The sequence below is a fragment of the Pinus tabuliformis genome, chromosome X (genome assembly GCF_031772625.1).
Source record: "Pinus tabuliformis cultivar Carrire ecotype Pingquan chromosome X, CPIR1, whole genome shotgun sequence".
Lineage (NCBI taxonomy): Eukaryota > Viridiplantae > Streptophyta > Pinopsida > Pinales > Pinaceae > Pinus > Pinus tabuliformis.
The window spans coordinates 641,505,169-641,532,657 of record NC_142308.1 but is presented as its reverse complement, the minus strand read 5'-3'; the positions used below and the strand labels follow the sequence as shown (position 1 = coordinate 641,532,657).

General features: G+C 34.5%; 2 protein-coding genes across 2 annotated transcripts; both read right to left on the bottom strand.

The window, feature by feature from the left end:
- Window positions 1-8,162: 8,162 nt before the first annotated feature.
- On the bottom strand, window positions 8,163-9,455 carry LOC149141635 (nematode resistance protein-like HSPRO2). The gene is made up of 3 exons (XM_089451289.1): window positions 9,312-9,455; window positions 8,909-9,146; window positions 8,163-8,770 (listed from the first exon to the last, which is right to left on the bottom strand). Exons 1-3 carry the CDS (start codon window positions 9,453-9,455, stop codon window positions 8,163-8,165), a joined length of 990 nt encoding a protein of 329 aa, XP_089307415.1.
- A 6,497-nt stretch (window positions 9,456-15,952) lies between these two features.
- On the bottom strand, window positions 15,953-17,720 carry LOC149141634 (GDSL esterase/lipase 6-like). Its single transcript, XM_089449324.1, has 5 exons — window positions 17,441-17,720; window positions 17,214-17,332; window positions 16,878-17,114; window positions 16,516-16,774; window positions 15,953-16,420 (listed from the first exon to the last, which is right to left on the bottom strand). The coding sequence occupies exons 1-5, from the start codon at window positions 17,691-17,693 to the stop codon at window positions 16,167-16,169; spliced, it is 1,122 nt and encodes a 373-aa protein (XP_089305450.1). The 5' UTR covers window positions 17,694-17,720; the 3' UTR covers window positions 15,953-16,166.
- Window positions 17,721-27,489: the final 9,769 nt, after the last annotated feature.

Below are 27,489 nucleotides of genomic sequence, written 5' to 3'. Positions count from 1 at the left end.
AAGTAGGATTGTACTGTTAAAATCAGTACTGCAATCGATACCTATCTATCCTCTGTCCATTATGGCAGCACCCAAAGGAGTATGTTCAAGAATGAAGGAAATATTTGGGAAATTCATATGGGGCGGACCCAAGCAACAGAGGAAATGGGCTCTGGTTTCATGGAAAAATGTAACTAAAAGAAAAGAAGAAGGAGGTCTGGGTGTGAGAGATCCGGAAATTTTAAATAAGGTACTAGGGGCAAAACTTTGGTGGAGATGGGTGCAGGGGGGGAAATGATGTATGGAAGAGAATATGGAATCAAAAATATAATATGCCGGAAACAGTAGAGGGAAGACTGAGAGCTGAGGAAATCCCAAAAGGATCTTCATTCTGGGAACTTGCAAGCCAGAATAGGGACATAGTTAATAATCATGCCTTTTGGGAAATCCGTGCGGGGAGCAATGCCAGATTCTGGGAGGAAGGATGGCAGCAGCGAGATAAATTGGCAAGGATACAAACCCTACAAGAAGTCCAACAAAAAGCGAAGAGGGCAGGATTAGAATATGTGAGGGATTACTGGAAAGAGGGAGAGTCCAATGATATATGGAGGGTTTGGAGGAGGCCAGAGGAATGGTATGAAAATATAAACCAGGATATAGAAAAATTATATACTAAGGAGGTAGAATTGAGGAAAATTAAAATCAGACCAGGAAGGGATATCCTCAGGTGGGGAAAATCTATGAAAGGAACCTATACAGTAAAAGAAGCATATTATTTAGCAATGAAACAGGAAAGGGAGGAAGGAGCTGTTGATTGGAGAGTAATATGGGAAGGCAAGTGGTGGCCGAAAGTAACAATTTTTGCATGGTTGGTGAGCAAAGAGCGGACTCTGACATGGGACAAAATCCAGCAAAGAGGCTTCTATGGGCCCTCAATATGTAGCTTATGCAGAAAAGAAGCTGAAACCCAAGAGCATATACTTAATAAATGTCCATTTGCGAGAATAGACTGGAAGGAGAAGGTCAAGCCAAACTTTAAAGGGAAAGGAATGAAGCTAGCATTGGGAAGCCATAAGCCAGTCGCTCATGCCAAAGGAGAACCTCAATAGAGAGATGTCATTGGCAAGTGAATAGTGGTTCATGAAACCCACACAATATGAAATTGAGAAGCTTAGGGTAGGGCCTATGTAATGTTGGGCACGTGGGAGAACCATTGGAAAAATGACTTCCCTCAACGGCAACAAAGTCGCCCAAGATCGTATAACGTACATGAAGAAGAGACTGTGAACGACATGGAGAGGTGTGCACCATGCATATATGCATCCATGGACAACAGATAAGTGGATCATCGGGCCTCAATAATCTAAATGGAAGGTAAGATCAATGACCAATCCATTTCTATTTTGTTAAACCCAGGACAAACTACGTAAGCCCATAAGTGATCGAGAAGAGTTCCTTACTCAGGACAATTCATAAGGAGTCTTGGCTAGTCCAATTGGCTATTGAGACCAGGAAGAAAGTGGATTATTCCATCCAATTCATACCTAATCATGCTAAATGACATGCCCATTGTAATTAATTTAAATTTGTTGCCCATGGGAGCATATGACATCCTGATTAGGGTGGATTGGCTGATGCAACACCAAAAAAAATCATTTTTTATAGAAATTCGATCACATTCCTTAGTAACAATGGGAAAAATACCATATTATAAGGGAAGATCAAGCTAGTGTCAATCAGACTAGTAACAATATTGCAACTTAAGCATTGTGGTCACAAGGGCTATATCCTATTCATTATTCACATCTCGAGTGGATCGAGAGACAACAAGAATAACATGAGGGAACATCCAATTGTAAATTAGTATGTAGATGTTTTCCTAGAGAAGATCCAATGACCACCACCACATAGGGAGGTTGATTTCTTGATTGAACTAATGCCTGTGGAAACTCCTTATCAAATGAGCACGCCTGATTTAATTGAGTTGTAGCTAGACGAAATGTTGGATAAAGGGAACATTAGGTCAAGTGTATCACCGTGGGTAACAGATGTGTTATTTGGGAAAAGGAAATATGGCACTTTGAGATTGTGTGTTAATTATTGAAAACTCAACAAGGGCACTATTAAGAACATACATCCATTTCCATAGATTGTTGATCTATATGAACATATTAAAGGGGAATTATTATTCTAAAAAATTGATTTTAGATCAGGGTACTATCAGGTGCATATCAAAGAAGAAGACACACACAAGACAACATTTTGAACTAGATATGGGCACTACGAATTCACGGTTGTACCATTTGAACTTACAAGTGCTTTGGCTACTTTCGTGTTCCTTGTGAATAACATTTTGAGTCCTTATTTGGAAAAGTTTGTGCTCGTTTTTATGGACAACATCCTCATGTATTTTAAGAATAAGGACAATCATGAGAAACACCTCACAGTTGTGCTACAATTGTTGAGAGAGAATAAGATCTATGTAAAAGTCAACAAATGTGAGTTCTACCAAACTCAGATTTAGTATTTGGAGCATGTTGTTTCAAAGTAAGGCTTTGTACTAGACCCAAAAAAAGTTAAGGTATTCATGGAGTGGCCTACTCCTTACAATGTGACTGAGGTAAGATCTTTCATAGGGTTGTAAGTTACTATTGTAGGTTTATTTGAAACTTCTCTAAGATTGGTTACCCAATCACTGCATTGCAAAGAAAATGGGTTAATTCCCAATAAATAGATCATTGTGTTGAGAGCTTTGAACAATTGAAAAATTTTCTTCCACATGCACTGGTGTTAAGGATTGATGACCCAGACAATGACTCTGGGGTGTGTATGGATGCCCACAAGGAAGGAATTAGTGGAGTCTTGATGCAGGAAGGCCAAGTGGTTTGTTATGAGCCCAGGAAGTTAAATGAACATGAACAAAATTATGTCACTCATGATTTAGAATTTGCAGCCATAGTTCCATTGAGGTGAAAAATCAACACCCCATTTTTATCTTATTTATTTCAAATAATAGGGACCCTTTTTGTTAATTTTGGCTAAAACGCCTTTTAATATTTTTCATTTGAATAAGTGTCCTACAATTTTGCTAGATTTCTATTTTCTTCGTATTTCCATTTTGATTGCTTCATTATGTTTGATTTTCCACTAGCTTTCCACCAATACTTGTTTCATCTCATTTGGTTACATGTTTTGCAAATGACACCTCTCCGAAGTTTGATAATTTTTACCTCTGAGCTAAAAAATGTGCAAAATGTATATTATTTTAATTTTGTAGATTAATTGTAAATATTGGTTTTTAATTAATTTTTACTAATTAATTCATTTTTCGTTAATGCTCGTACAAAATCACCACAGCCAAATTGTAAAACAATTAAAACTATGGTGCTTTAAGGATCTTGAAAATCTATTCTAAATCCCAATTTCAAAAATTAAAAAAAACCAAAACCAAAATAGTTATAATTCATTTTATTAAACTTTTAAATTATAAAATATCGTTAATCTTATATGAAGTAGGTCCCACTCCATCATCCTTCTCACGTCACCTCCCTCCTCCTTCGTTCCATCCGAACTCACAACATTTATATATGTTAATTTTTTAAACAAACCTCCAATAGATTGGTTACAAAACACTTTATATTAAAATTTGTTACATTAGGACGATTCATATATCGGACCTCAACATTTTTATAATATCATAAATTTTCTTTTTTTAATGTAACCTTGGATGCAAAATCTCTATGATGTCTACTTCAACACCTCCTGATGTCCCTCGAAACTTCGTTGACAGCTTTTTCATAAAACCTTTGATATGCTTAACTCCTCTCATGCCTTATTCTTCCTTTGTTATAACCCTTTGGTAATTATGAGAAAGGTGTGATGTCAATAGTTTATTCGATTATTATATAGGTTTTGTCTTATATTTTTTTAAATACCAAAGATTAATTTAATTTAATTAAAATCTTAATTTTAATTAAAATTTCTTATATAATTTAATTTTGTTTTGTAACTTGTAAGTTAATTAACTTATAATTAAGTGTAGATTAGTTTAGGTTAATTAATTGTAATTATGATTTAAATTAACATTTAAAAAAAAATAATTATTTAAATACTTATAATTAATTAAATAATTATAATTAATAACAGTTAATTAAAACTAGATTTTTTAATTAATTTTTTTTAATTTTGGCCTAAGTTGAGTTTTGCTTGGCCAAATAAGGTCGGGGATGGCTTATTAGATAAATAAAATCACGGAGAATATCTCTAAACTGGTTGCATGACCAGATTCAATCATTAACTAAGTCTAAAATTTAGCAGAAAATTAAGCTCCGAGTTTTTAACCAATACTAATTTCTTGAGTTTAGTTTTTTGCATTTTCATTTGCCCAAAGCTTCTAGCAATTGCAGATCCATTCAATTTTGTTCTCTTTGATCAACAATATATTCACAAGGATCAATGGAAAGTTGATATTTATTTAAATTTTGATTGGAGATGTTTGTTTTCCTAGATTTGGTATTTTTTTTTATTTGCATTTTAATTTAATTTTGATTGGTTTTTAGTAGGAGAGCAGTTCGAAGGATGATGAAGAGAATATTTGAAACAATGAAATTGCTCTAGCAAGATAGGAAAAATAATTTTGGCCAATCAAATTTGTGGGAGAAAATTTATTCTCCAAACAATTCTCCTATTTTGATTTTCATTTGTAATTATAAATATGAATTTTATAGAATGTTAATTTCCTCTTCTTTGCACCTAGTGAATTCTGAAGCACTACTGTAAGGGTTTTTCTAGCTGTAGAAGTAGGAGGAAAAACTCATATTTGAGTCAGTGGGATTTGCCTTTTTCAAATATGGACTTTGTATTATAAGAAAAGATTGCACTATTGCAACTCTTCCTTTTAATGACGGAGTGTTTGATTTATAAAAGATTGTTGGAGGTCAGTTAAAGGAACAAAGCATAGAGACCAGGTTTTAATAAATTTGTATTTTAAATACTATTATTTGTAATGCAAATTTCATTTTGAATAGCATATCTGTGTGAAGCTTCATTATATTATGCACTATTGTTTGATGTGGAAGGTTGTCTTTTGAATTAGCTAACTAGTTCACGAGCCATATAGGTCCGTTATCAATTTTCTCTTTTGCTCACATAATATGCTAAAATTAGATTTCTAAGTGACATTTTACTCAGAAATCTGCTATCTAAATTCAATTTAATTACCATTGATATTAACTCAACTATTTCCTAATGTTATTGGTTAATCATTCACCATTAATAGGCCTCTAAACAGAGCATGTTTTTGGTAATTATAATATCAGCTAGTAGAACTTAATATGGAATGTTTTGTGTAGCATTGTCTTGTTATTCTTAATATGAAAAAGTAAAGTATTTATGTATTCTTAAAATGGAATGTGTGTCACTTTTGTGGTGAGGAGAGGAATGTGTATAAAAAGAAATTACATACATAAAGAAAAATGAAAAATAAAGTGTTACTTTCCCTTTAAGTTAAGCTATGTGATCAATCAAACAAGGAAAATATTTTAGATTGTTTTGCGTATGATAAAAGGTCCTATGAAGACCTATTCGTCCTTTCCACTCTATAAGTAACTGGGCCTTGTGGAGATATCTTTTGTGACGGGTACTGGGGCTACGTCCCGAAAGAACTGGTGACGCTTCCAGCAGCCAAAAAATGACGGGTACTGGGGCTACGTCCCAAAAGAACTTGTGACGCTTCCAGCAGCCAAAGAATGACGAGTACTGGGGCTACGTCCCGAAAGAACTGGTGACGCTTCCAGCAACGAAAAGAATCAACCAAGGTATTGAATGAGGCTTTAGTGCTTCCCACACCTCCACCTATAGGGAAAGATGCCCTAAAATTTGGCCAATAGGATACCTTCGTCTCACGGAGGCAGTCGAGTCTTTAGCTTCTTGGTAATCGGTTATCAGTACCGAGCACTATACAGGTTGGGTAGCCCCATATAGGACCGCACGCACTAAGCCTAAGCCGAACCCCCTCTGAATCGGGTCTCTGTGCTGCCTGGGTTGTCTTTTCCGTGGACTGATTGAAGGATTTGAAGCACCCTAAAAGACAACTTCTATGTTTCAAAATGTAACATGACCATGGCGGCTTATTGGATGCCTACCCCCAACAGTCCTAACCTAAACTATAAATTATTTTGTGGCCCATGTGGGGAAATTTAGTTTGTTCAAGTTATGATTGCTTTTACGTGTCTTCCTTCACTTATGGTGTGAAAAATTAAGCTTAAATAATCTAAGTACAAAGGGTTTTTACACTTGATTCCCTTTGTTCAAAGTTTAGAGTAGCTTAGTGTGTGTAGTGAAATGTGTGTGTAAGTGACATAGTGAACATACAAAGTTTGTAGTCGTGTGGATATTCGATGATCCTTTTCAAATTCGTCTACTTACACAAAATTATGTTTGTTCCTTACCTGCAAATAAAATAATGTGTGGTTGATGGGCCAATTACTTCCTTCCTATTACACTATGTGAGCCTAAAAAGGGAGATGAAAAACTTAGTGCTTTGAGAAAGATTTCAGATGCAAGCCCACGATCGTCTAAAAGACGCAAGGGAAGCAGGGGCTACTCCCTTTCTTTAATAACACCAGTTCCTAGTCCCAATGCTAATGAAGTAAAGATGCTTTGGTTAGTAAAAAATATGAGTGAATTATGGGCCACTTACTCCTTTGCTAATTAAACTATTTGACTTTGGTAAAATAGCAAAACATATTGAAAAAATCTGTGGATTATGGCCACTTACTTTTCCCGTTATTAAGCTATGTGTGAAATGTAAAAATTTTAAAGTAAATGCTAAGTAATTGCCCTACTAATACTGATTATTAAAAAAATCTGAACTATATGGAAAAAAATTGCAGAGGTGAAGGCAATTCACTAAAGGTTGCCAGTCACCCACGAAAGAAAAATTACAATGATTGTTTTTGTTCTTTGTAAACTGTGGGGTTAGGCTCTGCACAAGCGAGCGAACTGTGTGTCAATCTGCAAGAAAATGATAAGTGTTAAGCCAAATTATAGATATTAAGAGTGAGAATGATTATAAGCAATATGCATTATCAATGTTCTAAATTTAAACTTATATGATTAAAGAACAACGTATTTTATAAATGATACTATACTAGAAATAATTTGACTAAAATTTACAATCTCATTAAAACAAATTTGTATTGAAGAACTAAAGGCAAAATTTATACCTTTACCATAAATTCAGTTAAATTAAATGACATCCTAAGCAATAACACAAGGCCATGTGCAAGAAAATTAAAGTAGAGTATAAAGAAGTATCAGAGTACTTTGTAAAATAAATGTAGAGATAAAAAACTATACTAATTATATGTTATTAGTCAATCTGAAATGCATTATCTAATATTTTTTCTCAAAACTTTGGAAATGAGTGGATATTTATGGTAGGAATGTAGCTTGAATATGATATAGATTTAATACATTAAATTTTTTATGATATATTCCATTAAATAAATTCAATAATCTAAAATTATAATTATCTCAATTTCACACGGTGAATTAAAAAATCTTAAAAAACAAAAAATCTGATAAAAAAAAAAAATAATGCATCAAAAAAATTATGATGCATTCCATTAAATAAACTTAACAAATTAAAATTATAATTATCTCAGTTTCACACACTGAATTAAAAAATCTTAAAAATATATATAAAAATAACAGCATTAAACTACATTTCATGTTGAAATTTATAATGAATTATATAAATATCATTAAACTCATCATAAAATTTAGGTAAAGAATTAAAAAAAGAAACAACTCGTAAAATTTAATAATTTTAATAATTACCTTTTTAATTTTGGACAATCTTTTACATTATTTAACGAAGGAGGAATTGCACACTATGAATCCTTAGTATCCTATCCATGTTGGAGAGGGAAAAAAAAAAAAATCCCAAATTTCCAGCACTGTTCTATTGATTGGTCCTACTGATGGGGATGAACAAAAATGAGTCTAATCCTATATCCAATATAATTCTATGTATAGTACTCAAAACTGTCAATGTAAAAAGTGTATGTATGAATTTGGGGTAATACATTGAAAAACTGAAGGCACTATTCTTTCTCTTGTACACTTCACTTGATTTGTCTGTAGATCTTCCAATGTACCATCCACCATAGTTGTAACTTTTAGTGCCAATAGTAACCCAAAAATGTCTTTGCACCATCCACACTAGGGAAATAAGGTGGTTCAAAATATATATGACGTAGGGCATCACAAGCACCTAGATATGATGGACCCTTCATTTCAGTGCTACCCATGGTTGTTACTACCAGCGGCTGAAATGAGAAGAAAAACCTTTTCACCGCGGCTTCTATTGCCTGGAAGGCCAACATAACATGTATTGTTGCAACATGGTAAGCACCTGAAGTGTTATGTGAGCGCAGTCCATGCGAATGAAACAAATGCATAAGTGCCTCCTGGAGCCTTGGTCCACCCTTTGGATCAGCCTCAACACCGATGACTTTGGGCACCAGATGCCTTAGTTCCTTGCATGCATTTGTAAGGTCTCTAAGGGGGGCAGACCGAAGGCAATATGCGCCTGCAAGCGTACTAGTGCTGCTAATTGCCAACTTGTGTTTAAGGCAAAGGAAATCATCTGGGTCCATCACTAGAAGCAAATTCACAATTTCTGTGAGCATGTTCCACATCCTTTCAACCATCCAACAGTCTGTGGATGCTCCTACGAAATCCCCAGAGTCTATTCTTTCATATACTCTCTGCAACAATTCTTGGCCTACAAATACCCAGGCCTCAAAGATCTGGAGGACATTGCAAAGTTTGGCATCTTCTAGATTATGGAACTGTTTATGTTGTTTTAAAGAGTGTAAATATCTTGGCTTGCAGATTCTATCATATTCAAGAAGAGGCCTACCTGACATATTTGGTTCCCCCAGACCTAAAGTGAAGGGATTCCTCTGCATATGGCCTTCAATGGCAAGCCATATTCTAGAAACCATAGCTTCAACGCTTTTCCATGTACCCAAACGAGGAATTAAGCTCTCTTCACTTGTTCTGCTAACCACAGGTAAAGCACCAGGTCTCTGCCATACCTCATGGAAAACTTTCCATGAGAGAACACCACTACTTACTGACAACTGAAGAGTGGGAACCTACTTGTCATTTTCACAAATCAATAAAATCAACTCAATCTGGGAACTAATTAAGGATTCAAGCCTTCTCTTCCATTCCTCTTTGTCAATGTAAGTCCTTGTGTCACAGAGGACAGACATAACAAACTGAAAAGTAATCTCCAATGACTGTAAGGCAGCCTTTACCAACCCCTCTCTAGACCAACCAGGCCATTCCTTGAATTTCCACATGGCACTGAGCTCGGGGAGATGCACATACTGCTTGTAACCCGCACACTCCATGGGGGAGGGCTCTATGGATTCTTCAACAAAGGCAAAATAGGATGCCATTTTTTTACAGGACATATTTTTTCCCTGCAAACATAACGAGGAGAGTAAAGACACTAATGCTCTCCATATACCATAATCTAAAAAGAACAACATAATAATAGAGTAAACACTAAAATCCTTTTTAAACACTAAAATTTTGAAAACTGGAATAGAATAAAATGTTCTTAAATCCTTGATATATTTAAAAAGCTATATATAATACGTTACTGGACAAAAAACATATCTATTTGTTGCAACTCAACTTTTTATGTAGATGATAAAAACTCAACACATAAATAATGAAAAGAGTTAAATAATGTCAACACATAAATATATATTTTTCCAGTTAACAAAGTGAATAGATATAAGCTAAATATACGGTGGTTGGTCTGTTGGAACTTAAATTCTGAGCACATTACTGTTGCACATCCGGCAAGGACAAACTCTGTAAGTGCTTTCATCAACTGATTTTAGTCTGAATATCTAAAGTGTTAATATTTAATGTAAATAATGTCAACTGTCATTTCTTCCTATTTCCATGTGTACCTCATTTCTTTATTTCTCCATTTATACTTATTAGATCAAATTTATCTATTGTTTCCACTGTGCATATATACTCACAGTGTTAATAACTAAACAGATTCCTTAACAACAATATTCCACATTTATTAGACTATGCAATTGTTTTGTAATTTTTTACTATCATTTTCCATTTGTCCATCCAAACAAATAACACCAGTTTCATCTACCGACATACACGTTTAAATGGGTACCCTGTAATTAAGATGTAAACCAGTGATTATTTAATGTTGGTGGCGTGATATGAGTTCATACAATATAGAAGACATTCTATTGCAGAAGTAGATATTAATCTATGAAGGAAAAACATACTCATATCATGCAACCAACATTATCAGATTTCGGAAACCAACCTAATAAAATGGACTTTTCTTTATACAGTTTTGTTTTGTTCAAGTTTTTTTGTGGATGGTGATGACATCATTTTTATTATTTAATTAAAAATGAACTTTTCTGTGTACGTATTTGCGTTGATAGAGTCTATGGATGGATAGAGTCTATGGATGTTGACGATATCATTATAATTAGTAATTAAAAAAAGGTTATAGACTATGGTTGGTATAGGCGCAACCCTTGTTTCAAAATTATGCGGGTGCTTGATACAAAATTATGCGAATGATGGTTGAGTTCTAAAGTAATTAATTTATAATTTCATAGTTAAGATAATGAAGAGTAAGATAATAGTAGTTGAGATAATCAAAAGTATTTATCTTAAACCGTTGCAGCTCCACTTTTGCACACCTCAACAGCTCATAATCTTTTATACGACTGCGTATAATATATCTACAGTATTCGTAATTCATTTGTATAATATAAAATTGAATGAAATGAGGACAGATGATTTGCTGTTAGATTTTGCAGGCAACACGAATACTTATTAATCACAAGTTTTAATGTTATGGATATAATAGCTCCGGTCTCGCGTCAGTCTTGGCATATATAATAGCTCCGGTCTCGCGTGATATAAACTCTTGGCATATATCATACAGGCTCAGGTCTCGGCAGTCTCGCACATATAAACTCTTGGCAGTCTTGGCATATATATACAGGCTCAGGTCTCGCGTGATATAAACTCTCGCTGTATATATATATAAACTCTCGCTGCAGTCTCGCACATATAAACTCTCAGTCTTGGCAGTCTCGCACATATAAACTCTTGGCAGTCTTGGCTCTGGTTCGCAGCCGTCTCGGAAGATATATAATCAAGTCTCGTCTCGGAGATATATAAAGCAGTCTCTTGGTTTTAAAGCTCGCAATCTAAAGCTTGGAGATCTTGGCTCTCACATCAGGTTCGGATATCAGGTGCACACATTCCTTATCCTTTTCTTTTTAATACATATTTGCTCATATAATGCCAAGTATGAATACCTCACCACAGTTACCAAAGATTACCAAGGGCAGACCTAGCACAGTTACTCTACAAGGCCTCTATGAGTATATAGAGTCTTTAGAGAAACGCAGAGAAGAAAGAGAAGCCAAGCTACAAAAAGAGTTAGAAACCGTGCTGGAAAACAAATTTGCATCTCTTGAAAACACTATCCAGAAACAAATAGAAAATAAAATAGAACTACTGGAGAATAAAATGGAGGCAATAGAGACTAGATTGCATGTTATAGAAAAACAAAACCAAGATACTAACCAACCATCCCAGCAAGGAGACGCTGATACCTTAGAGGGTCTTAAAATGAAAGACATGATTAAAGAATTACAAGAAAAAGTTAATAGCCGCCTCACCGTAAATAGTGTGGTAGATAAGCTAGATATTAAACCAATTAAAGACGAAATGAAAAAACTAATAGAATTAGACCACGAACGTAACAAAAGGACCTTAAACCTTATAATCTTCGGTTTAAAAGAGGAAGAAGATGAGGATACTTTAGCCTTAGTCCAGACAGAATTACATAATAGATTACAAATTGAAACAGCGTGTCTCACAGAAGCAACAAGGTTGGGAAAATTAACCGAGAATAAAGGAAGATTAATCCACATAAAGGTGAGCTCTACTGATCATAAGCACAACATACTTAGTAAAACCTCAAGTTTAAAAGGAACAGGAATATTCATAAATGAAGATCTCATCCCAGAAGATCAAGCAGAATTAAGAAAGGAGGTTCAAAAGGTAAAAGAAGCTAGAAAGGAAGGAAAATGGGCAATAATTAGAAATAGAAAAGCCTTTATTCGGGACAAAAACCAAAAAGATAGTAATCAATAGCAATTAAACATGCTCCGGATCCTTTCTTGGAACTGTCAGGGCTTCCCATGGAACAAAGGCCCCAAGCTAAGTTGGATCTCAAATGATGTTGATATTATTTTGCTTGTTGAAACTTGGGAGCACGAAGAATCTAAGGTCCCTAACATAGATGGTTTTACGCTATGGTCTACATGGAACAAGCGATCCTCCCGTAGAGGCATTGGGGGAATAGCTTGTTACATTAAGAAAAACATCTCTCCCTATGTTAGGCTTTATAAAAACGACCCTTACAACCAATTTAGTTGGATAGAGATCAGAGACATTAATAATAAAAAGTCCTACATAGCAATATGTTATTTCCCCCCATTAATTCTAACTTCTATAAGAAGAAGAATCTAGATAAAACTAACCCTTACAATAGTTTAGAGAACGATATTTCTAACCTAAGGAATGATGGCAATATCCTTTTAATAGGTGACTTCAATGCCCGAACTTCAAGTAACCAAGCTATTGTTTTAAGAAATCGTTCCAACCCTAATCCTCTTTGGTTAGACGAAGACCCTACCCTGGCTAGTAGGTACAAAAGGAGCTCTGAAGACCTCGGGGAAAATTTGTTTGGGTCAGAGCTTGTCAAGCTCTGTAGTGCTCAGGATCTCATAATTTGCAACGGTCTAAAAAAGTGGCCCAATTCCAGCAAGATGACCTGCATCCATGGACTTGGTAGCAGCGTAGTAGACTACGTTATTTCCGATCTTCCTTTATACAACGAAATGATAAACTTTGACATCTTAAACGACCATGAGCCTGACTCCAATCATAGGCCTTTACTTATAACCCTCAATTTTGTCATGCATAGAGTTCCCATAGAAAATAATACTTACAACCAAAAGTACTTAATATTTGATAAAAATAAAAAGGACCTCTTTCTAAATGAATTAAAAACTAACTTGCCTCCTTTATCTAGTATAGATAACATAGAAGACCTATATCATAATTTTACTACAACCCTCTCATATTCTATTAAAAAGTTCTCAATTGAAGTCTCAAATAATAAAAGAAATAGCAAAACCAATCCTTGGTATGACAAAGATTGTAAGAATGCGAGGAGAGCAATTAAGGAAGCTGTTGATGATTCTCTTAAAATGGACAAGATAAGAATGTACAAAGCCCTAATTAAAAGGAAAAAGAGACAGTACATTCGTCAAAGACAGGAGAATCTCTTACACCTCTCTAAGGTAGCTCCTAAAAAATTTTGGAGGCAGATTCTGACTAGGAAGACTAAGGATAATAATAAAATTGCTCTTCACGATTGGAATTCTTATCTTAAAAAGCTTTATGAATCTCCTAATGCCACGGATAATTTGGAAACCCTGCTCACAACGAAAGAAGTCTTCTCTTTAGAAGACATTAAGTTTGGAGTTAATCGCCTCGCGAATGGGAAAGCTAAGGACATTGAAGGTTACCAGGCAGAAATCTTAAAAATTGGAGGCCCTGTCCTCATCCCCCACATCCACAAGCTTTTCAATCAAGCTGTTAAGCAAGGTTTCCCTAAACCTTGGACTGAGAGCCTCATTATCCCTATTTTTAAAAATGGAGATACAAATAACCCCTCTAATTATCAAACAATTATGATCAGCCCTCTCTTAGCCAAATTATATGGTAGTATTCTGGAAAAAAAGTTAAGCATATGGCTTGAAAGTGAAGATAAGCGGGCTAAAGGCCAAGCAGGTTTCAGAAGGCATCACTCAACAACAGACCACCTTGTCACGCTAAGGATCATTGCGGAGGAATGTCGTAATGATAAATCCAATTTATTCTGTTGCTTTGTAGACTTTAGAAAGGCTTTCGATAAGGTTCCTAGATACAACCTTTGGAATAGGTTAGAAGAGCTAAAGGTTCCTCTTGAGTTAAGAGCTGCTGCTATAAGGCTATACGAGAATGTAATTGCCAAGCTAAAGAACAATGAGGGGTGGTCAAAAGATATTAAGTGTAACATCAGAGTTAAACAAGGTTGCCCCCTCTCCCCTACTCTATTTGGCATCTACATCGATAAGCTCGAAGGTTATTTAGAAGAAGCAGGATGTGGTGGCACAATCTTAGCTGGGATAGTCATTATCCTTCTTCTCTATGCTGACGATATTGTTCTTCTGGCAAGGTGCCCCTCTGATCTTGATAAGCAACTCAAGCTTCTTAAGGATTTCTGCTCTACCATGGGTATGACTGTTAACACAGACAAAACAAAAGTTATGATTATCAAATCTAAAAAGGACACTTGCGCTAATTTTACGTATGACAATAATAAATTGGAGGAAGTGTATTCTTACAAGTACCTAGGAATTGATATCCATCACAAGCTCAACTGGAACCATAGCATTGAGAAAAGGATCAATGGGGGATGGAAAGCTTATTTTGGTCTTGAAAATAACTGTAAAACAGCAAACCTCGTAATGTGGGATAAAAAGAAGTTCCTCTTTGAAACATTAGTCACTCCTGTTATCTTATATGGTTGTGAAGTTTGGGGCTGCAGCATCTCCAGAGAATCATGGAGAAAGATTGAGCAAATCGAGAAGCGTTTTATAACTTATAACCTAAAAATTAAAAGTAATACACCCTATCCTATTCTCCTTATAGAAGCGGGTCTTTCTTCTATTGAGAGCCTAGCTATGCTCAGGTTTCTGATGTACAAGCACAAGCTCAATAACATAGACAATCATAGACTTCCTAAGCTAGCTTTAAATTCCAGCCAAAACCACCTAAGGCTTAACCGAGGATGGCATAAGGACACAAGGGCCTGGTTAAACTATTGGGAGATCAATGAGAATGATGCTTTGCAAAACATAAATAACATTAAAGATATTGTTACTTCTAAGTTCAAAGAAAAATTGTGGTGTGAGAAAGATTTAGCGTCTAAAAGAAAATTAAGTTATTATAAGAAGGTCATCAACCCCACCCTTGAAGATCAAAAGTATCTCTCTATTCTAACTAGCTCAAAAAAGAAAATTAATATAGCAAAGATTAGAACGAATTCGCATGAGCTCCATAGTGAGACTGGCCGCTGGGTAGTTCCTAAAACACCATGGATGGAAAGGATCTGCCATATTTGTGAGAATAAGAGCATCGAGGATGAAAACCACTTCCTCTTAGAGTGCCCTGCATACAACCACATTAGATCTCAATTTCACAACCTTTGTTACAATAATGACCTTTCTAGCCTTTTACAATGCCAAAATTATAGTGAACTTGGGAGGCTTCTCTCCAAGCTTTTTGAGCATCGGAATAAAATCTTAAATCAAAATAAATATTTTTTCTTTTTAGGTCCAATAGATCATTATTTGGTCTAGTGGAAGTTAACAACCATCATCATCATCAATTTAAATATTATTTTTTAATATAAATAATAATATATATATATATAGATATATATAAAATAAATCATGTATTTTGATGTTTATTTATTTTTACCCGCAAGGTATCTACAATATAAATTTACATAATAATAAAAAATTATTTAATAATTATATTATATTCCATAAAAAAATACAAAAAAAACAACGGGAAGGTTCATTCTGAATTTTGAACTTCTACGATGGATTTTGCAAAATTCACCTGTATGATGCTCAATGTTAATATCTCTTACGCTTTCACTTGTTCGGATAAGATTGATCGTCTAGCTAACAGCCCCCCCCAAAAAAAATCATTTGTTTTTGCATTTCATAATTAATCAATCAAGACTCAAAGTCTGCACACAATCATGGTTTCAGCTGCGGCTTGTCGATTCATGAAAAAAAAGGGCAAACAATTATGTTTTCCCACTGGTCAACTGTACCTCCAAAAAACAATGAAGTAAACAATTATGTTTGCCCACGACATACGAACGGTAGTTGATAAGGGTGACCAATCTGAAATGCTTCAGCCTTGACCATTACCCAATTACAGAGTCAACGAAAATAATGATCTCCACTTCAATGTTTGTGCACCAGTTTTTTGAGATTGAAAGGTGTAATGAAGGATGTATTTCCATTCCAAATATTGCGAGAAACCATCCGGTACACTTTCTGAGTGGGATGGGTTCCATCCCAAAACACGTATTTCTCTGGACGTTTGCAAAGAAAAGCTTTGTATTCTTCACGCTCCTTCTTTGGAATCTCCAACCCACAAGACACAGCCGTGTTAAAAGGCCCCGCTCCACAGCACGCAGACGTCGTGTTTTTAAAACCTGCAACCCATTGCATTTAGTCAATTCACAAGCCAATCCACGCCTATAACGTTTTTGAAATTTGTACTTGTTATTGAAATATTACTGTATTTTACCATAGGATTCGCCGTGTTGAATTAAATTTAATACGAAATCATATGCGTTAACAAACATGATCGTTGCGCCGTCTAATTTTTTATTCAGCTGGTTTACGAGCAACCTGAGACCATCATTAAATGCCACTGCCAGCTGATTTGCAGTTTCCACACATCCACCATTATATGCCTTCACTCCAGCGAGCCTTGAATTTGGAGTACATCCGACAACAGGGCTGTTTATTACAATGAAGTTTCTTGCCCCCTCACTGTATAGCTTCTGCAACATCCACCACGGAGAAGATATAACCCCAAATTTAACATAATGGAACAATAAGCCAAGAAACCGGGGAAATACAAAATGATGAGAGTTTCATACGTACCAACAATTGTTCGTTATATTTACTAAGCAACAGCTTAACGAAATCCTGGGCACTTGTAGAGTTTTGGAAGGTGGTATTCGCTAAATAGTTGAGGCCAATATCATTGCCACCACTGTTAATGGTATACAACGACTGGGATAGATATTCTTTTGCATAAGAATCTCCTCCAAGTTTTTTCCCTAGACGCGAAGAATAATTGGCGAATTGGCGTATCTGGAGACTTAAAGGGATGATATTCTGCATTGCGAAAACACCACCAACGTTTAATTGCTTATTTTCAACATGTAAATTCATGGGTCTCAATTAGAATGAACATGTATCTATTTTGGCACTCACCAAGTAATTCCCCGTGGAATCTAGTAATCCGCTTCCTCCAGATGCGAAATTGATACCATGAGAGAAATCAGATCTTGGCTTCAGATATGGAGGTGGGAACGGCAACCCTAACTTACTAGCTGTGCATACATTTATATCAGATGTATATTAATCATCTAATGATAGAATCAACCATATAAATATCACTAATTGAGATAATTAGGTAAATAAGTAAGAGACAAAAATACCGATAAAATCAAATGCAGTTCGGCCATTAGTGAAACGACCAGTCGGGTGATGGAAGAAGGTCTCCCCGTAAGGCTGAAAATTAGCTTTGGAGGTTGTGTTGGCAATGAAATTGTTGGTACCAGCGTCTGCTAGAGAATCCCCAAAAATGAACATGGCCGGGACGTTATAGTGAATGGCAGTAGCGGAAGGAAAAGATATAAACAATATGAGGGTTGCGCTGGAGCAGGCAATAAACATTGCAAAGAACTCCATGATAAAGGAATATGAGTGCAGGGAAGTAAGGAGGTGTGGATGGATGCAGATAAGTGAAAAGAAAGAAATGCATTTATAGAGATATGATACACGGGGATGAGGAGGCAGGCTTTCTGGAAGCCATGACATTGTCGTTCCTATGTTGCGTTCAGAACACGTATTTGGAAAAAAAATGAGCGGCGGCTAAGGTGACAGCAAATCGCAAATACCGCGGATATTCGTGGTCGTGGATGGCTGCCTGCTCCACATGAAAATATATCAGTGTCGACTTTATATATTTTACGAAGAGATCTTTTTAAATGTTTAGATTTTTTCTTCATTCTATATATATATGTTTCAGTTAATTTTTGCAGTGAGTACAATGACCAAGATTAATATATTCAATATACAATAATCATAATCATAATAATCTCTGTGAATACAATAACCATAATTAATACATTATATCAATTTTATTAATAATTAATATTTTTAATTATTATAACTTATTTAAAATAATAACTAAATAATAATAATAATAATAATAATAATTTTATAACTTAGTTATAGTTTTAATAATAATTAATTAAATATTATTATTATTTATTTATTAATTATCAGTTAATTAGTTATTTAATGAATATTATTAATATTAACAATATTATTGATGATGATAATGATTAACTTCTACTAAGACCAATGTGGTTTATCACACCTTAAGAAAATAGAGTCTAATTGACATTCGTCAAAATCTTGTTTCTGTGATCAAGGAGCAGGGAAATAAGAGTTCCAAGATCGCTATAGTTGGGCTGGCTTAATAAGTCAAGAAGATTGGAGGCGTGACTGATGGTAGGGAATTGACAGCGGATGTGGACAAGAGGCGGGCAGTGTAAAAACAAGTGATTTTCATCTCCCACCTTCTACTTATCACAAATCTGACAGATTCTATCATCCCAGGGAGGCTTGGGAGTAGACCCCATCTCACTCTAGAGCTCATGAGAGTTAGTTCTAATCCTAGGGATGTTCATTTTTTTCTTAGTGCTAGTCAACATAGAGAGATAATTCTGGTTATCAAGGGTGAGGTTGATCACCTCCTTATAGTACCTTAGCTTCTCTTTGCCCTTCAACTCCTTAGCATCCCACATCTTGTCCTTCATATACTAACAAAAATCATATTAATAATATTAACAATATTTATATTAATAAAATATTAATAATTAATTAATTATTATTATTAATTAATTAATTAATCATTATTTATTAGTTAACTAATTAATTAATTAATTATTTAATAAATTAATTATTAATAAATAAAATAAAAGTAAATAAATTATTTAATTAATTAAATAATAATGAATAAAATAAAAATAAATAAATAAATTATTAATTTATAATGCTATTAAATTTAATTATCAATAGAAATGATAATATTAATCAATAATAATAATTATACATGTATCAATCACATTTACTAATATAATTATAACAGTTCCTAAAACGCCATGGACGGAAAGGATCTGCCATATATGTGAGAATAGGAACGTCGAGGATGAAAACCACTTTCTCTTAGAGTGCCCCGCTTATAACCACATTAGATCTTAGTTTCACAATCTTTGCTACAATACTGACCTTCCTAGCCTTTTACAATGTCAAAATTATAGTGAGCTCGGGAGGCTTCTCTCTAAGCTTTTTGAGCATAGGAATAAATTCTTAAATCAAAATAGATAATTTGTTTCTTTAGGTCCGATAGACCATTATTTGGTCTCAGTGGACGTTAACCATCATCATCATCATCAACATTCATTTAAAATAATATCTTTTTTAATTTTAAAAATATTATCATAACAATTTACCATATTCTAATATTTTTTTTAAAAAAGAAAGCATCTTTAATATATTATATCGAATACAGTATCATAATTAATAAGTTATATATATTTTTTCAATAATTAATTGTAAAAGTTATTAACATAATAATTCATTATATTCTAATAGAAATAGTTTAATTCGGTCATCTTACTAACTTATATTTTTTCAATAATTAAATTGTAAAAGTTATTAACATAATAATTCATTATATTCTAATAGAAATAGTTTAAAACGGTCATCTTACTCAATAATACAAAACTCTAACGAAATTTAAAAACAATTCCAAATCCCTGATATTTATTTACTTGAAAATCCGTTGATGGCATATATTTGGAAATTTAAACGATGTTTCCTATCTTAGTTTTATTTTTCTGATATGGTTTTATATATATTATATATATAATATTTGATAAAAATATTATTAGTTTAAATCATAAAATGTATGTAATCTAAGTGTTAGGATTTCTAATTTATATAAAAGTATATTTTACATAAATAAAAAAAAAAAAAACCAAAACATTAAAAAATTATGTTTGTGTAAATAAATAATATTTACATATTTCGGCCTGGAGTATGTCGTAAAACTGCTTCTGCTTGGCTAAGAGCTCGTCTTCCTGGGACATAAGGAAACACGTTAACGGCCCAAGACCCAGAGGCATCTGGCAGGAGTGAAAGCCTGCTCCCTTACAGACCACCAGCGGGTTATTATAGGTGGCGTGGTTTTCCTTGATAACAGTGATAAGTCAAACCGACATTCGCGGATAGCAGCCAGAGATGACTGTCCTCACTGTTGGTTTGACACCTGAATTTGATAAGTTTTGCCACCTTCAAAAAAATAAAAAATAAATAATATTTACATATTTATTTTTTAATAAAACATTTCTTACAAGGTTCCATCACAATTTTGACGAGAATTGTTCTTCGTATTCTTTACTCTTACAACAGAGTTTGACAAAGTGACAAAGTTTGACAAAATCTAAAGTATGGGGAGCATGAGTTGGAAAATTCGACGTTACCATTAAATTAATAATGAATTTCTACCACCCACTCACTTGTTTGTCCGTACCAAAGTCTCCTAGCATGAGCTTCCAACAGACGATTTTTGCATTCACATACGAAAACATGACATCGAAAGTTAAAATAATATGTTCGTTATTTATTAAAATGTTAAATTAAATTCTTCATTATAAAGCTAAGTTAATAATTAATTTATATGTTGATTATAAAATAAGGTTTCTAAATTCTGTAACGAATAGCGTTTATTTTTCTGCGTTTTCTTCTTTAAAAAATTTAATAAGAGTTCTTAAAAAATAATTGAATTATAAAATTTACAATATCAAGGCATTTGAATAAAAATGAACATTAAGGAATCCATTACACTTAGGAAATTGTAAAACAAATAGTTTCCATTGTGTAATTTGTGAAATTTCATCTTTCCTACAATGATATGTTGTAAGAACGATATGTTGTAAGAGCATAAATTTTAATGGTTATGTTTTTCAAGCGTGATTAGGATTTATTAGGGTGGTTCTCCATGTAGGTGAGATATTTTTATGAGTTAGGTTTTTATTTGTATTGGTTGAAATATTTGTTTTAATTAAATTAAATTTGAATTTTTTTGGAATGTGCGATAGATTTTTATTTCAAGAAAGAATTATTATTGATAGTTTTTTAATGTAGTTTATTTAGAAAAATATATAAACATGTTATGTAAAATATTATGAAGTTTTTGGTTGGACCTTTTTAAATAAGTCTTGTTTAAGCTAGGAATAGGCATGGTGTACCTAGTGGTTATAGTCATAGTATAAAAAATCAGCCTCCTACAAGATTTCCCTAGTTAATGATTCCACTAGTTAAAAAATAATAATAAAATAATGATTATTTAACCTTAATACCAGTGTAGGGTGATTATTTGCAAACATTGTGTATGGTTGGATCACTCTAGGATTATACAAACTTAAGAGATTCCACACACAATGTATGAAAACTTTTTTTTTAAAACATGGTGAATTGGTACGTTGGAGTAATTTGAGCGAGATCCAATATCAAATATTCCAACACCCATTATAATACAAAGAGTATATCTAATAGCCCACAATATTAATATACCAATAACTTATGAATTATCAAGGATTGATATCTCACGTGGGAGAGGATGCATACTCTTCAATCCTTATCACAATGGACCAAAAATTTCCATTCGAATCGAACCCAAGTGGATGGGAGAAAATGCCATGCTCTTAACCACTCAAGCTACTAACCAAGGAAACCATATATGCAAAATTCAAGGACTAATCTATTGAGAAATATAAGTTAAAAGAATTATACTTGATTATAACCTATGTTTTATTCCTTTTCTAGGTTACAAAGCTCGGGGAAAACCCTAGAGTGTTTCCCCTTATTACGAGGATTACACCCAAGGTAAACCCTAGAATCTCTAGGGAACATGATCATTCAACAAGAAGGCTCAAATTCATTACAATAATATACTCATTATGAGCTCTCTTGAAGAGTGGTACTAGTGTCGATCTTCATAGCTATATTTGTCAAAAGAAATTTTATTATTAAAGAAGATGACTTATTAAAGTATGGGTCAGTAATTTCTAGGTCAAAGCCTCCATTAGAGGCTTCTAGGATTTGTCTTGAGTCAATAAATTCATTATCATTTTTATCAGACCCTTCTTTGGCTTTCGTATCATGTAAAAAGAATTATTTTTGAGTAAAAAAGGTCATTTATCTCCTCCACACCAAGTTAGCCCTGTCCTCATGAAGTCGACCTAAATTAGGGTTATTCGAACTAGCAAAAGGGCTATATAGAGAGAGGCAACTCGACCTATTTGGAACAATCATTCAACAAGTTCGATCTACAAGAAGAAGAAGAAGCAGAAAAATAGAGTGAATTTCCTAGAGAAGGATAGAAGAAGTTGGAAGACCTAAATCAAGTTCTTGGGCAATCTATCTCTCACACATGTGAATTTTCTGGGCTATAGCTGGGCCTGAAATTCTGAATCCACTGTAGGTTCAAAATCTTGTTGTTGGGGGCCAAAAATCTGTAGTTGGGGATTGAAATTATGGATTGTAGCTACTACTGGAAAGCTGCCACTTGGAGACTTTGATAAGGATCATCTATTGGAAGGAATGGATGATTTGGTGATTGGAGGAGGTATTTGTCGAGGTCTAAAGGGTCTTTGATTGTCTCACCTTGATTTGAATCTACTAGTGGAAGAGTTGGACCGGGTTTTCCCCTCAGAGGGGTTTTCCCTCGTTGAGTGCATACATCTTGTGTCTCTTATTCTTGGGTATTCATACATTTAATTTGCTAATTTCTTGATGAAATGTAAACTAATAAAGAAGTAAAAGAAGCCAACATAACTCACGAGTAATTATCAATAAAGAGGAATCAAACCCTAATTCTTATAATCATTGATTTCTCAACATGGTATCAAAGCTAAGGTGAAAGAAGAGCTAATTGAAGATCACTTTGTTGGCTATCATTTGAAGGGAGGAAAATAAATCTTGGAAGGATAGGTTACTCCATGAATGGCAAGTTACTTGAAAATGGGACTCAATATTGTGAGAATTGTAGTAAGCTAGATTGGAAGGATCATCTACAATCTACCTAGGAGGGTCAAGAGTGAAGGATTCTTGGTTGCATTTACAGGTACACTTGATGATGATAATGCATGGATCATTGATAGTGGAGCCCCAAGACATATGACGGGAGAAAGTGGAAAAATTCATACTCTATCAAGGGAACCATCATCACATGCAATGGAGCTAGGAGAAAACAAAAAGTATGCAGTCAAGGGTCGTAGATATAGATCATTGAAGTTAGAAGGTGGAGCAAAACCACACCTCAACAACATCCTCTACGTCCCAGGTTTGAAACAAAATTTATTTTCCATTTCTTGTTTAGAATATACAGGAGATATTGTTGCTTTTGTAGATGGTGAATTTTTGGTTTGGGGAAATGATTCAAGTATTGAAAAAGAAAAGGTTATTGGAGTTCATGAAGGAAGATTATTTGGAGTTATAACACCATCTCTTCAATCCCTAGTTCACATGGAGATTAATCCTATCAAACTTTGGCATAGAATATAAGGGCATATTCATTACAAGATCATGCACTCTTTTAGTCAAATGGTAATCCTTCCAGCACTCCTTCAACAATTCCAACAATCCAAGCACTAAGAAATCCTTCCAGCACTCCTTCAACAATTCCAAAAATCCAAGCACTAAGAAATGCATGCATCCAGGGAGCACTAGTTTGCTTATAATAGATGGAATGGTGATGAATAACATGTACAATAAATATTTAATCACAATTTGAAACACTCAAGTTGCTCTTACTCCTCCACGTTACAATCTTAGATGGAGTGGCCGAGTTATTATTAAGAGGATGAAAGGGTGAAATTGATGGACAAGTTAATGAAACTAAAAACATGTGTTTTTTGGAGTTATTATTAAGAGCATGAAAGAGTGAAATTGATGGACAAGTTAATAAAACTACCACAGGTGTTATTTGGAATTGGACACACTTTATTAATCGTTTGAAACGGATTGTCATGTCATCTTATTCGGAAATACACCTTTCCACTACTATGACAAGTGTATGTGTAAGGTGTGGGTTACATTTTGTAGTCTTCCCATTATGGTTAATCGTCATAGGTGCCAATTAACAAATGACATGGCAAATTTTTCATGAAGCTTTGTAAAAAGATAATTTAAACAAGGTTTAATCATGCCATTTAGAAATGCACGGAAGTTAGTGGTGTGAATTCTATCCATTGATATTGTGGAAGCAACAAATATACTCGCATCTTTAAATTTAAATGATCCAATTAATTTTTTTTATTAGTAAAATGATTAAAGTGCTCAATTCCAATAAAAAAGATCACTACTATCCTAATAAAACACTCTTTCTTTTATATAATTTATCCATAAAACCATCTGGTTTATCTTCTCAAGATCCAAAATTAATATACATTTCAGTTGTTTGCAATTTAGTAAAACAGGGATATGCAATTTGACCCTGGGGACGGGGACTACCCAGACATAAGATACATTTCAGTTGTTTGCAATTTAGTAAAACAGGGATATGCAATTTGACCATGGGAACGGGGACTACCCAGACATAAGAACGATGGCTATATTAGATTTTAAATTTTTTTATTTGTAGTTTGGTTATATGTTTTCCAAATATGAAATAGGAAAGAGACTTGTTTTTGTTTATAGGTCTCTATTATTATAAATTTTTTAACCATCATGTTATTTTAATGATTTTATATTTTGGAAATGTGAATTGTATTAAATTTCAATGTTTTTATATATATATATATATATATATATATATATATATATTATATTATATTAAATTAAATTAAATTAAATGAAATGATAGGATGTACTTTGATGTTTATTTATTTTTACCGGCCATGAATATGCAATATAAATTTCATAATAAAGAAAATTATTTAATAATTATAGTATATTCCATTAAAAAAAACTAAAAACAACGGGCAGGTTTATTCTGAATTTTGAACTACGATGGATTTTGCAAAATATGAAACATTCACCTGTATGATGCTCAAGGTTAATATCTCTTACGCTTTTGCTTGTTAGGATAAGCTTGATCGTCTAGGTAACAACTAATCAATAATTAATCAATCAAGAATCAAAGTCTGCACACAATCATGGTTTCAGCTATTGACAGTATCTACTCCAAACACAATAAGAATCTACTCCAAATACAATATGCGAATACAATATGAATGTACAATGGTGAAATCTAAATTGTTAATTAATGAACGATAATTTTTTTTTTTTTTTTCTGAATATGACTACTTCTATTAACTGTGTAAAACATATATACAAAAAGATTACATAGGGCAAGGTTTAAGATTTCTCAGTCTCTTTGGCCTTGCCCACATTGCAGCACCCGCGAGCTCTATTACATGACACTGATAAACTGTCCATGGCTGGACTGAACAGAAGAAACACATAAACATATTGACACTTGGACACAGACATATAACACTGAACACATACATTGGACACTTGGACAGGAAGGCCGACATATGGAAATTGAGACAAAAATCCAAAAATACCATAGCAACATCATTCTTCATTCGTAGACTGGAGCTGCTCTTTAATTCGGCATCCGAAGTGAAGCGTGTTCTCAGAATCCGAGAGCTGGATGATTTTGTGAGGACTGTCATTTCTGGCAAGTTCCCTTGGCCCTGGCCAGGGAGCCGCATGCACCAGGGAATCAGCAACATAATCCAAATTGAAATCTAAGTCCTCCATTTTCTGTTTTCCTTTGCTCAAATCCGGCGGATGAAGGTTTACGGGAACCGAGGGGCCTGCGTCTGGATTCATATGGAGGCCTGGTCTTTCCAGTTTCCTCTCTCCTGCAGTATACGGAACAGACCATCCCATCCCCGGTACAAGCACAGGCTGAACTCCTCCGCTCTCTCCACCCATGGGCAGGCAGGCAATAGGGGATTCATCCCTGCTGTTGTGCTGCTTTTGTTGCTGAGGCTCCAAATCATGTTCAACTTCAATTGTCACAATCAGAGAGGAATTAACATGCGGACAGGGGAGGCGATACCTGAGAATTGGAAGCTCCCTGCGACTGTCTCCCTCAGCTGGGCTACTCTCCCTCTGCCCTCCCACTTCGTCGTTGCTGTCCTGAAACCAACGAGGATGGGAGGTGACCTCAATTGAGGAAGAGGGGGAGTGATGGTCATCTCTCGGCGGAGCGCGTCCCTGAATTCCTCCTCTCCTGCTACCCATTCGCAGCCTGTCTCGCGGCATGCTGTCACCGTCAATGCTCTGGATAGTCGCCCAAATCAACGCTGCTCCCAGTGGCAGGTCCGAATGCGGCCTCCAATCTCGCTCAGGAACCAGAACCAGTCCTGAGGGCTCGTTCCACGAGCGGGCGACCAGTGCCCCTTGCCAGAACGCACTCCTAATTCCTAAATCTTCCTCACAGACCTTACCAACCCAGTGACAAAGCAAATGCATCTGGCGTACCCAATGACCCTGCAAATTCACCTCGCTAACAGCAAGGAATGTCAACCAAACGTTCAACAGAGAACTCACCGTCGTTTTCCCTGTGCTCTCCGCCGTCTCACCTTTGCCAGGTTCCCACCTCGGCTCTGCTTTCACCTTGCGGCGAGCACAGAGGAGGGTCACAGAACCAGACGCGCTTGTAACCTGCAAACCCGCCATACTCTTCCACTTAACCTCCTTCCTCCCTCGCATGCTTACCTGCTTCCCTCGAGCCGAGAGGACTGGCATTAATGCCATCCCCTTGCCAGCCTCCGCCTTATTTACTCCCCTTGAATTTCTTGCAACGTGGTACCGTCCCACCTTGAGGTCTTGACACCCGGCCACGTGATGGCCCGTGCCACTCTTGCTTGTCTTAATCACCCGCATCCGGGTAATGAACGATAATTTTAAGCTCTATGTATGTAAATTATTTTACAACACCAAAAATATTGGCTTTATAATTATTGATAACTCTAAGCCTGATGTATATAAATTATTTTACAACAAAATATCAATAATTATTTATTTATTTATTAAAAAATATCATAGTTGAATAATAATAAATTTGTTAAAAGACTTAAAAGGTATTAAATTTGTTTTTTTATATATTAGATTTTATATTTTTTTATGTGTAAATATGAAATAGTTGTTATGTATTATTATAATTCTTTTTTATTTTAATCATTATGTTATTTTAATGATTTTTAGATTTTGGAAAGGTGAGATATATCATGAAACAAATATTTCAACGTTTATAAATATTTTTTAACTATTTAATTTAATTATATTATTTTATATAATTAAGATAATTATTTTTTTAATATATATATATATATATATATATATATATTCTAAATATTAATCTTTAATATAAATAATAATAATTACTATACAT

Bases quoted from the DNA above. Each gene is read 5' to 3' on its own strand.
- LOC149141635 (XM_089451289.1), bottom strand. From the start codon at position 9,455: ATGGCATCCTATTTTGCCTTTGTTGAAGAATCCATAGAGCCCTCCCCC. The intron at 9,147-9,311 runs GTAAAGGCTGCC...AATGACAAGTAG, and splicing joins GTTGGTCTAGAGAGGGGTTG to GTTCCCACTCTTCAGTTGTC. The intron at 8,771-8,908 runs GTAGGCCTCTTC...GGGTATTTGTAG, and splicing joins GGGGGAACCAAATATGTCAG to GCCAAGAATTGTTGCAGAGA.
- LOC149141634 (XM_089449324.1), bottom strand. From the start codon at position 17,693: ATGGAGTTCTTTGCAATGTTTATTGCCTGCTCCAGCGCAACCCTCATA. The intron at 16,775-16,877 runs GTACGTATGAAA...TGGATGTTGCAG, and splicing joins AATATAACGAACAATTGTTG to AAGCTATACAGTGAGGGGGC. The intron at 16,421-16,515 runs GTAAAATACAGT...AATGGGTTGCAG, and splicing joins TCAACACGGCGAATCCTATG to GTTTTAAAAACACGACGTCT.